General features: G+C 35.2%; 1 protein-coding gene across 1 annotated transcript in view; it reads right to left on the bottom strand.

The window, feature by feature from the left end:
• MYO16 (myosin XVI) overlaps positions 1-14,417 on the bottom strand; it is a 746,727-nt gene that overhangs the window by 328,483 nt on the left and 403,827 nt on the right. The window contains 1 exon segment of the mRNA XM_043997806.1: positions 11,994-12,135. Coding sequence (XP_043853741.1) covers positions 11,994-12,135 — 142 coding nt within the window.

Here is a 14,417-nt window from a genome sequence, read left to right as displayed (position 1 = left end):
AGCTTTTACACACTTAAGTGATGCAGTTACTCCTATCAATATGTATAATTCAAAGTAGGTTTCTATCTGCCTTTCATTCCATCATTTTTTACATACTGAAGACCCCTTCCATTAGGATTCACCTCTCTCTACTTTCACTATTATACATCTGTATAGTTATGGTCTGAAGCCCATCTATTATGCTATATTCCACTTTTCAAATTTGCTTTCAATAAGGGGAGAATAATTTGCCTGAAATATGAGAACCCTAAGGGTCAGTGCCAGTAAAGATTTTTAGGGCATGCAGTTCACATATTATTTGTAAAATGCTAGTTCTTAACTACAATTTCTGAAGAAAGAATCCATTAGAGTTTTGCTTATCTAGTAGATGCTATTAGTTTTTTTTTAATAAACTAAAAATGAAGAGGGATTTCAAATTGCAGATTTCTATTTATTTTGAAATGTATAGCCTCTCAGTTGATTAGAGTCATAAAATTAAAGACATCTAAAAAATCTTTTTAAATGTCTTCTAATATTGGCCCTCTTCACTCCCAAGCAATTCAGTATTCAAATAGTCACATATAACAGTTGAACAACTACCAGTAGAAATTCATATCTGAAATCCTTTTGGTAAGTGCTGGTTCAGCTTTTATTCAAAAGAAAATCTGATTGGTTTCCTTTTAAAAAGTTAGGTCTGAAAAAAAAATTAAATTTGGAATAGATTTATTTCAAGAATGTGGTAGCTCCTGGTCTGTGGACTCCCTCTACCAATGTTGATTTGTAATTAATCTGTGACTTGATTTCTAGAGTCCCCCAGTATATGGCCAGTTTAAATGTGTCAGTCAACACTTTTTTTTTTGTGGGGCAATGAGGGTTAAGTGACTTGCCCAGGGTCACATAGCTATTGTGTCAAGTGTCTGAGACCAGATTTGAACTCAGGTCTTCCTGTATCTAGTGCTGGTGCTTTATCCACTGAGCCACCTAGCTGCCCCAGTCAACTCTTGAAGTCAGGTTTTTGTAGCTCCAAGGGTGGCCCTCCTTCCAAAGAAACATGTTGAGTCATATTTCCCAATAAAATCAGGTATCAATGTAACCCTTCAACATAAAATAAAGCTTATAAGGTTTTTTTTTGGGGGGGGGTGTAAAATTTTTTGTTTATTTGTTGTTTTTACTTTTCTTCCTTACCAAGGTTGTAAAAATTGCTCAATGTTTAGAAATTACAAAATGGAAATTAAAGGAAAAAACTTCCATAATACAACGTAAAAATTTTTAAAAATCTTTAAAGATTATAAAGGAAAAGGGGAGGGGGACAAAAAAGGAAATAGGGGAACTATAGAAAATCAAGATGATGGAAAATTCTCTTTCAGTGACAGAGAAATCTCTTATGAGGTTTGTTCCTAAAAGGAAATTCTGAGCTTGTGCATCAAAGACCTCAAAAGGGTCAGATCCAAGGGCTATGGGAAGGTAATCCACTAGAAAAACCTAAAGACGCTGACAGTTGTGCCATTTTTCTGCTTCACACCTGCCATAACTGAGGGAGATAGGCCATTGAGCACAGTCAGGAAACAAGACAATCTATTTAAAGGTCATAAGAGCCTTTTATTTCCTGTTCTAAATCTGGCAACTCATTGCAAGGAAAGATGACCCTGGCAATCATTAAAAAGCTTTCCTGTAAAGAATTAGCACGACTACAACTTTGTGTCTGGCCATAATGAACAAAACCTATGAGGGAAGATGATATTCACAGGGGAGACAGATCCTCTATCAGTGCTAATCTGCCAGATAGTACAGTTTAACTCAAAAGAAATAATGAAAATTAGTTTCTATTTCAATGTAGATAATGAAAAACAAAATCTGAGTAGAAAGGGCATATTTGAGTATTTCATCATAGTTCTTATTTTCCACATATGAAACTACTACAATGTTATAGTTTTCAGTGGCTTTATTTAGGGTTCTTGAGTATTTTTAATCAATGTTTTATAAACTTAATATTTGTAAAGCACCCAGAAAACCTTAATATACTATAAGAGGGCTTCTTATTATTATTATTTTCTGCTTGTTCTATGGCTTAAAATAAATGATATTCTGTACCTTGAGAAAGCACTGTTATATTCATGGCTCATATAGGAGATGAATAATCTTTTGACCATACCTAAGGAAATATAGGCATGAACTATTACAGTTGGAAATTTCCCAGAAGAAACACTGAATAGGGACGATATGAGACAGAGATACTAATATTTTTGGGTTATCCTCAAGACTAAACCTGGTTCATGTGAGTATATGTGTTGGTTATAGGTATTTTAATTACTAAATACAAAGGCACTTTCTCTGTCTTTATCTTTCTTTCTTTCTTTTTTTTTAGTGAGGCAATTGGGGTTAAGTGACTTGTCCAGGGTCACACAGCTAGTAAGTGTTAAGTGTCTAAGGCCACATTTGAACTCAGGTACTCCTGACTCCAGGGCAGGTGCTCAATCCACTGTGCCACCTAGCTGCCCCAAAGTCTTTATCTCTCTTGGTCTAGACTTTTGTGTATTCCCTCCCTACTATGCCTTTCTTGGGTTTTATGATTATTCACTCCTAGGGCATACTCTGTTTATCTGATTACTTCCTTCTCCTTTTTATCATTGATATCTCATCAATTAATCAGGTGTATCCTCCAAGGCTGGGTCCTGGGCTCTTTTCTGTTCTTTCTGCATGCTCTGTCAGTGCTTTCCATGGATTCATTAATCTACAGTTAACACCCAGATGTATATATCTAACCTTAATGGTCTTCTTCCTAAGAGCCACCTCCTATATCACAACTTGCCTTTCATACATGTCAAACTGCATGTTCTTTAGGTATCTCAAACTCAGCAAGCCCAAAACAGAATGCATTATATTGCTCCTTAAACCTACCTATCCTTCAAACTTCCTGATTTCTGTTGAAGGCATCAAGATCCTTCTAGATATCCAGGTTTGTAACCTCTGAGTCATCTTTGACTCATCCCTCTCCCTCATTTATAATATCTGATCAGCTGCCAATTCTTATGAATTCTATCTCCACTATAGCTCCAGTAGTTGCCACCTTCTGTCCACTCATATAGCACTACTACCTTGACCTTTATCATTTCTCACTTTGACTATTATGAAGATCCCTAATTGGACTTTTGGCTTCACATTTATTTTTTCTCTTCTATATATCCTCTATGCATCAAAAATAGCTTTTTTAAGGTACATGTCTAATCATCCTATCACTCCCTTCCCCCCAAAGAATCTCTGGTGGCTCCCCATTTCCTCTAGGATTAAACACAAACTATTCAGCCTGGACTTTAAAGCCCTTCACAATCTATCTCTTGCCTACTACTGCTATCTTGCATGTTCCCAAACCCACATTCAACATTCCAGCCAAACTAACCTAAAGCCTATTTCCATATTCAAGATTTTATCTTCTGTATCCCTGTGTTTGCTATCTCTCATTCCTAGAATGTACTCCTTTCCCATCTACATTTTGTAGAATTGCTAAGATCTTTCTGGGCTCAGTTTTTACAATGGGAAGCCTTTTCTCATAATTTTTACTTCTTTCTCCTTTTCCCTCAAATTTGTGCATACTTATTCTACACAACTAGGAAATGTAAGTGCTTGGTGGTCAGGGACTACTTTTAGTTCATTGTTTTTTTTTCAGGGCAATGAGGGTTAAGTGACTTGCCCAGGGTCACACAGCTACTTAAGTGTCAAGTGTCTGAGGCTGGATTTGAACTCAGGATCTCCTAAATCCAAGACCAGTGATTTATCTACTGCACCACCTAGCTGCCCCCCCCCAACACTTTTAGTTTTGACTTTTTATCCCCAATGTCTAATGTACAATCAAAGGACTATAGATATAGAATCGGAAAGAAGTTTAGAAATAATTTAATCCATTGGTGGAAACAGATCTCTATCTATTGATGTGGGCTGGAATTAGGATCAAATTGATTATCCCAAAAGAATTACAAGACTCAGTGACTCAGTTTCCCAAGTTTTATTGCATTACTGTGGGTAACCACAGGGAGAAAACCAGAATAGTGGAAAGGTATCTCTCAAAAGACAGTTATATTTATAGTATAAATTGATTATCAGTCTCATTATAATAATCTCCACCTTGGGGAGGTACAGGGGAGGGCCTGTCCTTCTCATTATAATATTCTCCACCTAGGGATGTTACAAGGGAGGGCTTATCCTAATTTGGAGTTCCTGGGGGTCCTTAACCAACCCCTGAGGCAGGTACCTTTTTCAGTGGAGGTGTATTTTGAGAGTTTACATGTCATAAGGTGAATCTGGGGACAAATTTGGCCTTTTCTGCACATGTCTCTTTCTGATTCCTATGGCTAGTTTCAAAATATAATCATTTTTCATTAGTATTTCTATAGGTTGTCTTTTTCCTTTATTGTTATTTTGACCTGACCCATTCTGGTCCGTTATGGACGTTGATCACTGTGGGTATGAGAACCTAGCATAAGTTATCCATTAACTGGGGTCTGACTCCCTTTTAGAGCTAATATCTGAATTAGAGCTTGGGTCTCGGGTTTTTCTATTAACCCCTTTTTGCCTCCTACATCATTCCCCCCTTTTCATATACCCTGGGAAAAAGGAAGAAGATGATCTCTTCTGTTACTGCTTCCTGCTGAATGGGGGCAAAGTAGGGGCCCACAGAGGGTTTATGAATTGAGGGAGATGTAGGAACTAGTGTTACAAATGCAAGAACCACAACACAAAACACAAATGATTTACAAACAGACCAAGGGGCATCAGGGACCCTAATACAGAATAAATCTAAGAGTTCCCTGAAAAACTGGAGGAAGCAAGGACTTGTGAACAGTTCCAGCCATCCAGTTAATCTCTGTATGGAAGGTCAACCTTCAGGAGGTGGTTTGCATATTTACTTGTTGCTATTGTTGTTCAGTCATTTAAGTGGTGTCTATGTCTTTGTGATACAGTTTGGAGTTTTCTTAGCAAAGACACTGGAATGCTTTGTCATTTCCTTCTCCATATACATTTTAGATAAGGAGAACTGAGGCAAACAGGGTTAAGTGACTTGCCCAGGGTCACACAGCTAGTATGTGTCTGAGGCAGAATTTGAATTCAGGACTTCCTCACTCCAGGCCTGCCACTCTATCCATTGTGCCACCCAGCTACCCTTTATTTACTTAGAAAATAATAAAATTATATTATCTATGATATTGTATTATTAATTTTGTAAAATATTTGTGAATTACATTGTGCCATACATAGGAATGTTGTGTTCCACTGGCTCAGTTTTTAATATCTCTGATTCAGTCCAACCATGTCATATAACAGATAAGGAAACCAAGGCACAGAGATTTGTCTTTTTCTGTATACTCTTTCATGGATTCATTAATTTGCAGAGATATAGTCTATCTGTATGTCTGCTAATGTTTATCTTGTATATAGATGATATATATAGATAGACATACAAATAAGTTATATACACACACACACACACACATATATATGTATATATACATGTATATATACATACACACAAACATATATCCACAAAAGAGCCCAAGAATTAGATAGAAGAGCTAGAATTTGAACTCAGTATTTATGATTACATCTTTTTGCCATACCACAATGCCACTTAAGGTAACAGTGATGATCCTAACTCATTGAGAATAGCTCAACTTATTTTAAGTAGCATCAATTTCAGAAGGCAGAGAAGAGTATAATGACTATAGGAAGGTATGTTTTAAAAAGTAAAAGTAAGTGAAGTTTTGATATTTGAAGAAGTTGACTGGATTAGGAGGTAGGTTCTGGTCTATACTCAACCATAAATCTTTGGTGAATCCTTTCATCTTTCTGAGTTATATAAATTTAGCACAAAACTACCTCATCTTTAGATGAATAAAATAAGGTACCAATGACAAAAAATAATTTGTATAAAGTCACCCAAATATAATAGTTAATAACAGAAACTAGAACTCTGATGACCTGATTTCCTAGGCTGATGCTCTATCCATTATATTGGCTTCTAAAAACTGTGGTTCTTCCTCTGAATAATGGAGATAATAATCCCTGCCACGCCTGATTTACAGGATTTTCCTGAGTATCAAATAAAACAATGTGTTTGAAAGTATTTCCAAAGCACTCTACAAATTTAAGATCATATTATACTAACTTCAAAAGAGCTGTGATTTAATCAGGATGGACATTTCCTCACTGGCTTTCAAGCCCTTCATGCCTTAATCACTGGTCTATGTAGCTAAGACTAGAATGATTCATCACCTGATGATGAGAATCTCTGAACTTTGCTGGGCAAGTCTTCAGACAACAGACATTTAGTCCACTGCTGACCATATTCAAAGTCTTTCTGCCATAATAGGGCTTGGCAGAAGCAGAGCTCTGCTGGCATATTCTTAAAGATCCCAAGGTCACCATCCTGCCAAGATGAGGCATAAGACTAGAACTGCAGTAGAAGAGTATCATAACTATTATTCATGACTAATCATAATAATTTGTGTGAAACACCTCATTCACTAATAATGCTAGGCAAAATAGATGCTATTGTATTCAGGCTTGTAACTGTAGAAATTTCTTTTAAAATTAATTTTATTTATCTCTTTTATTTTTACATAGCTTAAATTTCCCCCTGCATCCCTCTCCCTGAAGTAATTTCTTAAAGATGTACATGCACACACACACACACATACATACAAACCCCACATATATATGTATGTATGTATTTGTATACACACATGCATACACACACACATATATGGTTTTGTATTTAACTGTAAATCTATTTCATTTCTCCATCAAAATGATATTTATTGGATATTTATTCAGGTCCCTCAAATGAATACTTTGTTCAAAAAATCAGGTAAAGATACATAAATATTGCTACATTTATAGTGTAATAAATGCTAGTTATTACTTAAGAGTAAAAATAATATGTATATTAAGATAATTGCCGATGATCAAATTTTGGGGTTTCTAATACCAGTTTTGTTTCCAAATTTTTATTTGAGAGAAAGAACAGAAAAATAGCTTTGAACATTTCAAATATTATTTGTAGCATATTATTTGATTATTCTTAGGTATCCATTATTTGTAATACCTTGTTCTAGATGGTGAGATTACAGCCATGTAAAACAATAGAATTCTTCCCCTCAATTGTAGGGATAAAATAGAATAAAATAGGCAATTAAAAAAAGTTTCTTCCATTTTTTAGAATCATTTTATTTTATACCAGGTGCAACGTTTGTTTTCCATTGTTGAATTATTAAAAGTTAGTGGCACCAGGGCAGCTAGATGGTGCAGTGGATAGAGCACCGGCCCTGGAGTCAGGAGTACATGAGTTCAAATCCGGCCTCAGACACTTAACACTTACTAGTTGTGTGACCCTGGGCAAGTCACTTAACCCCAACTGACTCACTGGAAAAAAAAAAGTTAGTGGCAGTGGCCCTGGATTCAGGAGGACCTAAGTTCAAATCCAGCCTCAGACACTTGACACTTACTAGCTGTGTGATCCTAGGCAAGTCACTTTAACCCTCATTATCCAGTGAAAAACAAAACAAAACAAAACAAAAAGTTAGTGGGAAAAGATTTAAATATAAATCTTATCTACATGAAATCTTGGTAGAATGACCATATTCCATAAAGCAAAGAAGGATTTATAAGGCTATCAGTTCCAAAAATGTGGGCATTGGACTTTAGGAAAGACACTGACAAGCTTAGGAGTACAGAGGGGAACAATCAATATGATAAAAGTTTCTGGGGCACATAGGTGACACAGTGGATGGAACACCAACCCCAAAAGTAAGGAGGACCAAGTTCAAATTCGGCCTCAGACACCTGACAACTTACTAGCTGTGTGACCCTGGACAAGTCACTTAACCCCAACTGCCTCACCAAAAAAAAAAATCTCTGAGTTCATGTGATATGAAGAATGGATCAAGCAACTATGTGGAGATATCTAGCCTGGAAAAGAAAAGTTTTAGGGGAAAACATAATAGTAGTCTTCAAATTTATGAGGTACTGTGTGTGAAAAGAATTGAATGTGTTTTTCTTGGCCCTAAAAAGACAGAACAATGGGCCATAGATGGAACCTGAAAAGAGGCAAATTGATTTAGGTCAGATAAAAGAAAACCATATGCTACCTAAAAGTAAAAAGCCTGGAGTATCCTGGTAGGTAGTGGTTTCCCCCTTTACTGAGGTTTGCAAGCAAAGGTTAGCTGACTGCTGCTAGATCTGGTTCAATTATCACCCCACTGAGGCCCCTTCCCACTCTGATATTCTGTGAGTTTTATAAAAAGCTACTCTGGTGCAGCTATTGCATAGTAGTTCCATTTGCTGGGTCTTGCCTATTAATCAGTCCAGTTGATCAGTTAATAGATAGACATGGATGTCTGTCATTATCCTAACTCATGTTTATAGAGTGTTTTATGGTTTATAAATTCCTTTCCTCATCTCAACCCTATGAAATAGGTATAATGAGTATTATTAGACCCGTTTTATGGATGAAGAAATTGAGTGTCAGAGAGTTTAAAAAATGTTTTCCAAGTCAATATTAAGTATAAGAGATAGGATTTGATCCTAGGTCTTTCAGCTTCAGGCACAGTGTTATTTCTTCTACATATATAATCCTGCCTCCCTTGGCCAGGGAAGAAGATGGTCACAATAGTTTGTAATTGAACACTGGTGATATTTTTAGTGGAAATCAAAACAAACAAACAAAACTGTACATAAGATAGACTTTGAAGACTTTTTCACTTACTGGCTAATATATCACCAATCACTGCTTCTGCCCCCTTCTTTCCATTCATATGGCTATACCTTCATCACCTCTAGCCAGTATTGAAATAGCTTCTGCTTCATATTTCTCCCCTCTCCAATCTTTCTTATGCTGCTTTGACAAAATGATATACCTAAATGGTCGGACTGACTATGTCAGTTCCCTGTGCAAATAAGTCCAGTAGCTCCATCTTATGGCCAGGAGAAAATACAAACTCCTGTGTTTGGCACGATAGTGCTTAGCACATGGTAAATGCTTAATGCATTGTTTTTTCCATTCCATCCTACTTAAGGCCCTTTACTATATGGTTCTGGGCTACCTGATCAAGCTTACTGATTTTATTGCATGCTACTCCTTCTCCTAATGTGGCCCACTCACTCTTTTCCATACATTCCATTCCATTTCCAACACCTTTGCTTTTGCAAAGCCTGTCTATCCTTCCTATCTGTAACAAATTCCTTCCTCACTTTTTCTTTAGCTTTCTTCAAGCACTATCTCCTACAAAATTCTATTTAAAAATAATTAACTGGGTAGCTAGATCGTGCAGTGGATGGAGCACTGGCCCTGGATTGAGGAGGATCTGAGTTTAAATCTGGCCCCAGACACTTGAAACTTACTGTGTGACACTAGACAAGTCACTTAACCCTCATTGCCCTGCAAACAAAACAAAACAAAAATTAACCAATCAACATTCATTATATTCCAGGCATTATAACTAGCCTGGGTATTCTTAGACAAATATCAAACAATCTCTGCCCTCAAAAAATGAACACTGTAAATTTAAAATATAATTTTGTATATAAATTAAAATTGTATATGTAATTTTGGTCCGTGCCTTGTTCCCCTATCACCTGCATTTAGTTTGTGTACATTATTTTGTTTATTCGTGTATCTGTCATGTCCTCCCCAAATGAATACAAGTTCCTTGAGAGCAAGAACTACATCATTTTTCCCTTTGTATCTCCACTATCCAAACAAGGAGAATATAGTAGCCACTTAATACTGTAAGTGCTTGTTGAACAAATGAAGGAAATTTGTTCTGAGACAATTTGAAGCTGTAATTTAAACTCAGAGTTCCACAAGTTCAGGAAGAAAAAGATGAGCCTCCCCCAACCCATAGACTTGAGGGTGTTTTCTTGTGTGTTATTAAGACATACATTTCTAATGTTGTACCTTTCCTACTACCTTTTTATTACAGATATATTATTTGAAGCAGAAATATTCTTCATGTTTTGATATTCATATATTTAAATATATATTACTGTATTTAAATTTCCTTTAATATCCCAAAGTAATGCACAGAATTAGTGTCACTGGGGAAAAACAAAACAAAACCGTATTCTATCAAGATGGTGGACTGAAAAACCAAAGCTGTGATTATTTTTCATGGCATTTTCTAGACACTAGGGATTTGTTTTAGTTATGTTTTTATTATCTGTCCCTCCCCTAGTATCTTACACACAAAAGGTATCTAATAAATATTTTTGGAATTATATTGAAGATTCTAAGAGATTGGTTTTTTTTTAATTATGTGTAAAAAATAAACTAATACTCTAAAAAAGGAGAGTTAGAGGACAAAAATAAAATCTTTAATTCTCTTTCTGTCTCTATTTCTGTCTCTTTGTTCATGTGTGCCTCTCTGTCCCTGTCCCTGACTGTCAGTCTCTGTCTCTTTCCAACTCTGTCTTTCTATCTTTCTTTTTCAGTCTATGTCTCTCTGTCTCTTCTCTCTGTATATAAATACACTAATGTATTCTATATATTAGCATTACAATTAGGTTATTAGTTCTGCATATGATGATGGATAACTTCAGTTGTATTTCCTTCACATTCATTTCTTTCTTTATTGATGCAATTCAGAATTTTAAAAGATAAAACTCACTTTTTTTACACAAATCTTAAGTATAATTAAAAATAATATACTGAAGGGGGTATGAAAACTAATTTTCTAATTTCTTATTGTGTAATTCTAAAAAGAAAAAAGGGAAGAAAAAAGATTAAAACTTTTAAAATAAAAGAATCTCAGCAATTAAAATAAATAAATAGAAAATATCAGAGAAATTAAGGAGCAGTTTGATTGCTATACTACTTTTCTTAGCATCACCTTTATCATAGTTAGTTAAATTTCAATACAAGCAGCATTTTTTAAAGACTCTCCACTAAAATAAATAAATAAATAGAACTAATTGCCCAAATAGACAATATAATAAATAGCATTACAAGGTGATGTCAATTTTCACTTAATAGCATCAAGTATCACATTCAATTTTATCATATAAACTTAATATTTGATTTGCAGATGAATATCAATGCTTAGAAAGAAAACAAACATTTATAAGCACATCTTAACCATAAATGTAGTATCATCTTTATATCTGAGTTTCACTTGGAATAAGATACTATTTTACAGGAATTCCACTAAAACAGTTGAAATTGATATTTTTCAATTTTTCAAAAACACTAAGTTATCTAGCTACCTTTCTAGATAGCTACTTATCTATCTATAATGATTTGTTAAATATGATGATAATCAGAAAATACAGAAGTACTCCCAAGGCTTTTTTCAAAGGCAAGGACACTTTAAATATGCATTTGATGGCCCCAGAATACATTTTGTTTTCAATGACCTGCTCTAATGTCATAATTACTGACTGTATTAACAAATCTGTGAATTGACTAAGTGCCAAGCAGACATATAATTTTTAGATCATTAAATAACTCTGTAAAGCTATTGCTTAAAGATGATTAAGAACAAGGGCCAAACAAAAGACTCTTTGTCAAATAGCCCACAGAATATGTGGAAAAAAAAATAAGAGAAAGCATTACAAATCTCAAATATATTGTCAAATAGGAGCTGAAAGAGTCATAGAATATGCACTAAACTTGAGAGCTCTAGCAGATCTTGGTTTGTATTCAGACCACTATCCAGACTCATAAATTTTTGATATTGCTTGATGCACAAATGGCCATATATATCTTGGGTCCAGATAGACTGTATTTGCATATTTGCACATGACAAATGATTTGATCCATCCATCAATGGCAGGGCTAAAGCCCTGGAAGAATGATCAATAAGAAGCTCTTAAGTAAAACCAACTTGTGATAATGAAATGTTTTAATGATGGCTCAACCATCAGGTTCCATTGCATTTTGAAGCATTGTTATTTTTTTACGTCAAGCTCTTATATTGAATATTACATGAATACCAGTAGGGGCTGGACTATGGTAATAGATCTTTTACCTGTTGTGCTCATCTTGACTGTGGAGGTAGCAGTTCATAGTATTGACTAAAAAGCTAAACAAGCGGCTATATATTGACTTTGCCAAGAGGTCGCGATAAAATTCAGCAATTTCTAAAGTATGTCGTCTTGTTATTGTATCCCCTATAAAAATAAAGAGAAAGAAAATAAGACACATTAAACTTTAACAGTCCATTTTGCCTTATACAAAACAATAAATCCAAGTGAATGTCTTATCAGTAGCATCTAGCCCTATTTTAGTGCATATAGGGAATGCTTGCTCAATTAAGTGAGGGGTGAGATGAAGAAAGGCTGACATCAACTGCCATATTGGGACTCCTCCTAAGAATGACTTTTAAGGATACTTCAACTTATGAACTCATTGCATTAACCCTTGTAATCTGTGTTTTATATAGGTATTTCAAATAGCTCTGTGTATTATGTAATTGACCTTAATTAACTATTTTTTTTTAATCCTTGACAAGGAACTACCCTTTGACAAGCCTCATTCCTTAGAAGGTTCCATGATTAATTTGAGATTTAATCATCTATCAATAAAGTCAGTGTGAATCCTTTATGTAAATTCTACTGAGACCAATTTTTTTAAAATAAAATTAAATGAAACACTTTTTACTGATCACCAACTATGTGAAGGCACCATGATAGATGTTATAGAATTATAGAAAGTCAGTCATTTCCCTCAAGATATTTATCATCTATTTAAACAACATTACAAAAGAAAACATAGAATTTAAATAGTTATAAAAAATTCACGTTAGTTCAAGCCAACAATCAGAATCTATACCAGGGCAGTACATAATTAGTTGCTAACTGAATTTCACAACCAGCAGTTTCATAGATCTCTAGAGCAGAGAGATCACTTCAGAATAGTGTTATCTATCCATAATTTCGGGAGGTGACAGGATCTCTGCCGAATCTTAAGATTTAGGGAGGCTTTGGAAGGAGAGAGAGAATTCCAAGAAGGCCTGAATGTTGATTGGAAAGCACAGGCATGCAAGTGGAAGGGACATTCATTGGTGAGAAGTATGAAACCAGCTTGCAAAGTGTAATCAGTTCATTTAATGAAGCAGTGAGCAATAACCCAGAAAGATAAGTTGCAACAAGATTGTGGAGTACTTTCAAAGCTTGGTGAATAGTATGGAGGTTACCCTGTAGTCAATAGGGGGGGGTACTATATGTTTTTGATATGAATAATATTAGAAGTGTTGTTTTAGAAGATAAATATACTAGTTGCAGCATGCAGAAAAGTTTGAAAGGAAGAGACTGAAGTAGATGTTAGCAGCTTCTCACAATACGGAAAGCATGAAGTGAAAATGTCAGGAAGGAAAGTAGAGATGTGAGAGCTATTGCCAATGAAGAATTGGGAGAAGTTGAATAATAATAAAAAAAAACACATTGTGATGGTGTAGTTGAAATTAGATTTCATGCAATTGCAGTGGGCCAAGTAGTCATCTCAATTTCCCAACTCCAGGAAAGCTTTGTAGGCCTCCTCCTCATAAATTAATCATAAAGCATTTATTAATGCTTTATTATGAAATACCTATTACATGGTTGGGACTGTGATAGGTGCTGGAGATATGTGATTTTAAGAAACTAATATCCGGCCAATGGAATACTATATGTTTACAGATAGGTTAATATACAGAGCAATTTTAGTATCTGTATGTATATGGGGAAATAAATTACTAAAATTCAGGAAAGGCCTCCTAAAAGAGATGACACTTGGACTCAAACTTGAAGAGAGCTATAGATTGAAGAAAATCAACAAGGGATTGATCCTTTGGGGAGATTGCACAGACAACCTAAAACTGACAGGCAGAGCAGGTGAGCAAAATCAAATCCGAAGTGATTTGATGATAAGTTGGGAAAAGCAATTGGAGATCTAGGTAAGGAAAAAGAACTAGATTAATGGATGAAGGGGAATAAAGGGAAGGCAAGAAAGTTGCATTTAAAATGGAAGTGTTTTAAAATCACATTGACAGAATAGCATCTTATAGCATGGAGTGGAGCTATAGTTAGGTATTTGTGGAGTATGGTGGAATGAACACTGATCTTGGAGTCAGAAGACCTGGGTTCACATTCTAACTAGAGGACAGTGCTTTCACCAGATACTGCTCAGGTAGATTTTACTTGTAAGATATTCCTCCATTGGCTATTATTTTTCATTCAGCTGTAATTCTTGATCTCTGCTCCAAAGTAAGAGTGTATGCACTGTCATGTTCTTTTAGTTTAAAGTCCATTTCTGTAAAAGCATTTTAGAAAACATCAGGAGCATTTGCTTAGCAACACTAAAAAGATTTCCTTTAAGTTCTTCTATCTTGCTTCCTTCAGAGTCTTGGTTAGGCTAGAAACCAGTGATTCTCAGCCCTACATGCCATGTTTCTTGGAAAGAAAAAAATAGGTTC

Source organism: Dromiciops gliroides, chromosome 3 (genome assembly GCF_019393635.1).
Source record: "Dromiciops gliroides isolate mDroGli1 chromosome 3, mDroGli1.pri, whole genome shotgun sequence".
NCBI lineage: Eukaryota > Metazoa > Chordata > Mammalia > Microbiotheria > Microbiotheriidae > Dromiciops > Dromiciops gliroides.
Note: the sequence above shows the minus strand (reverse complement) of the source record. Positions and strands in the feature narration are given on the sequence as shown.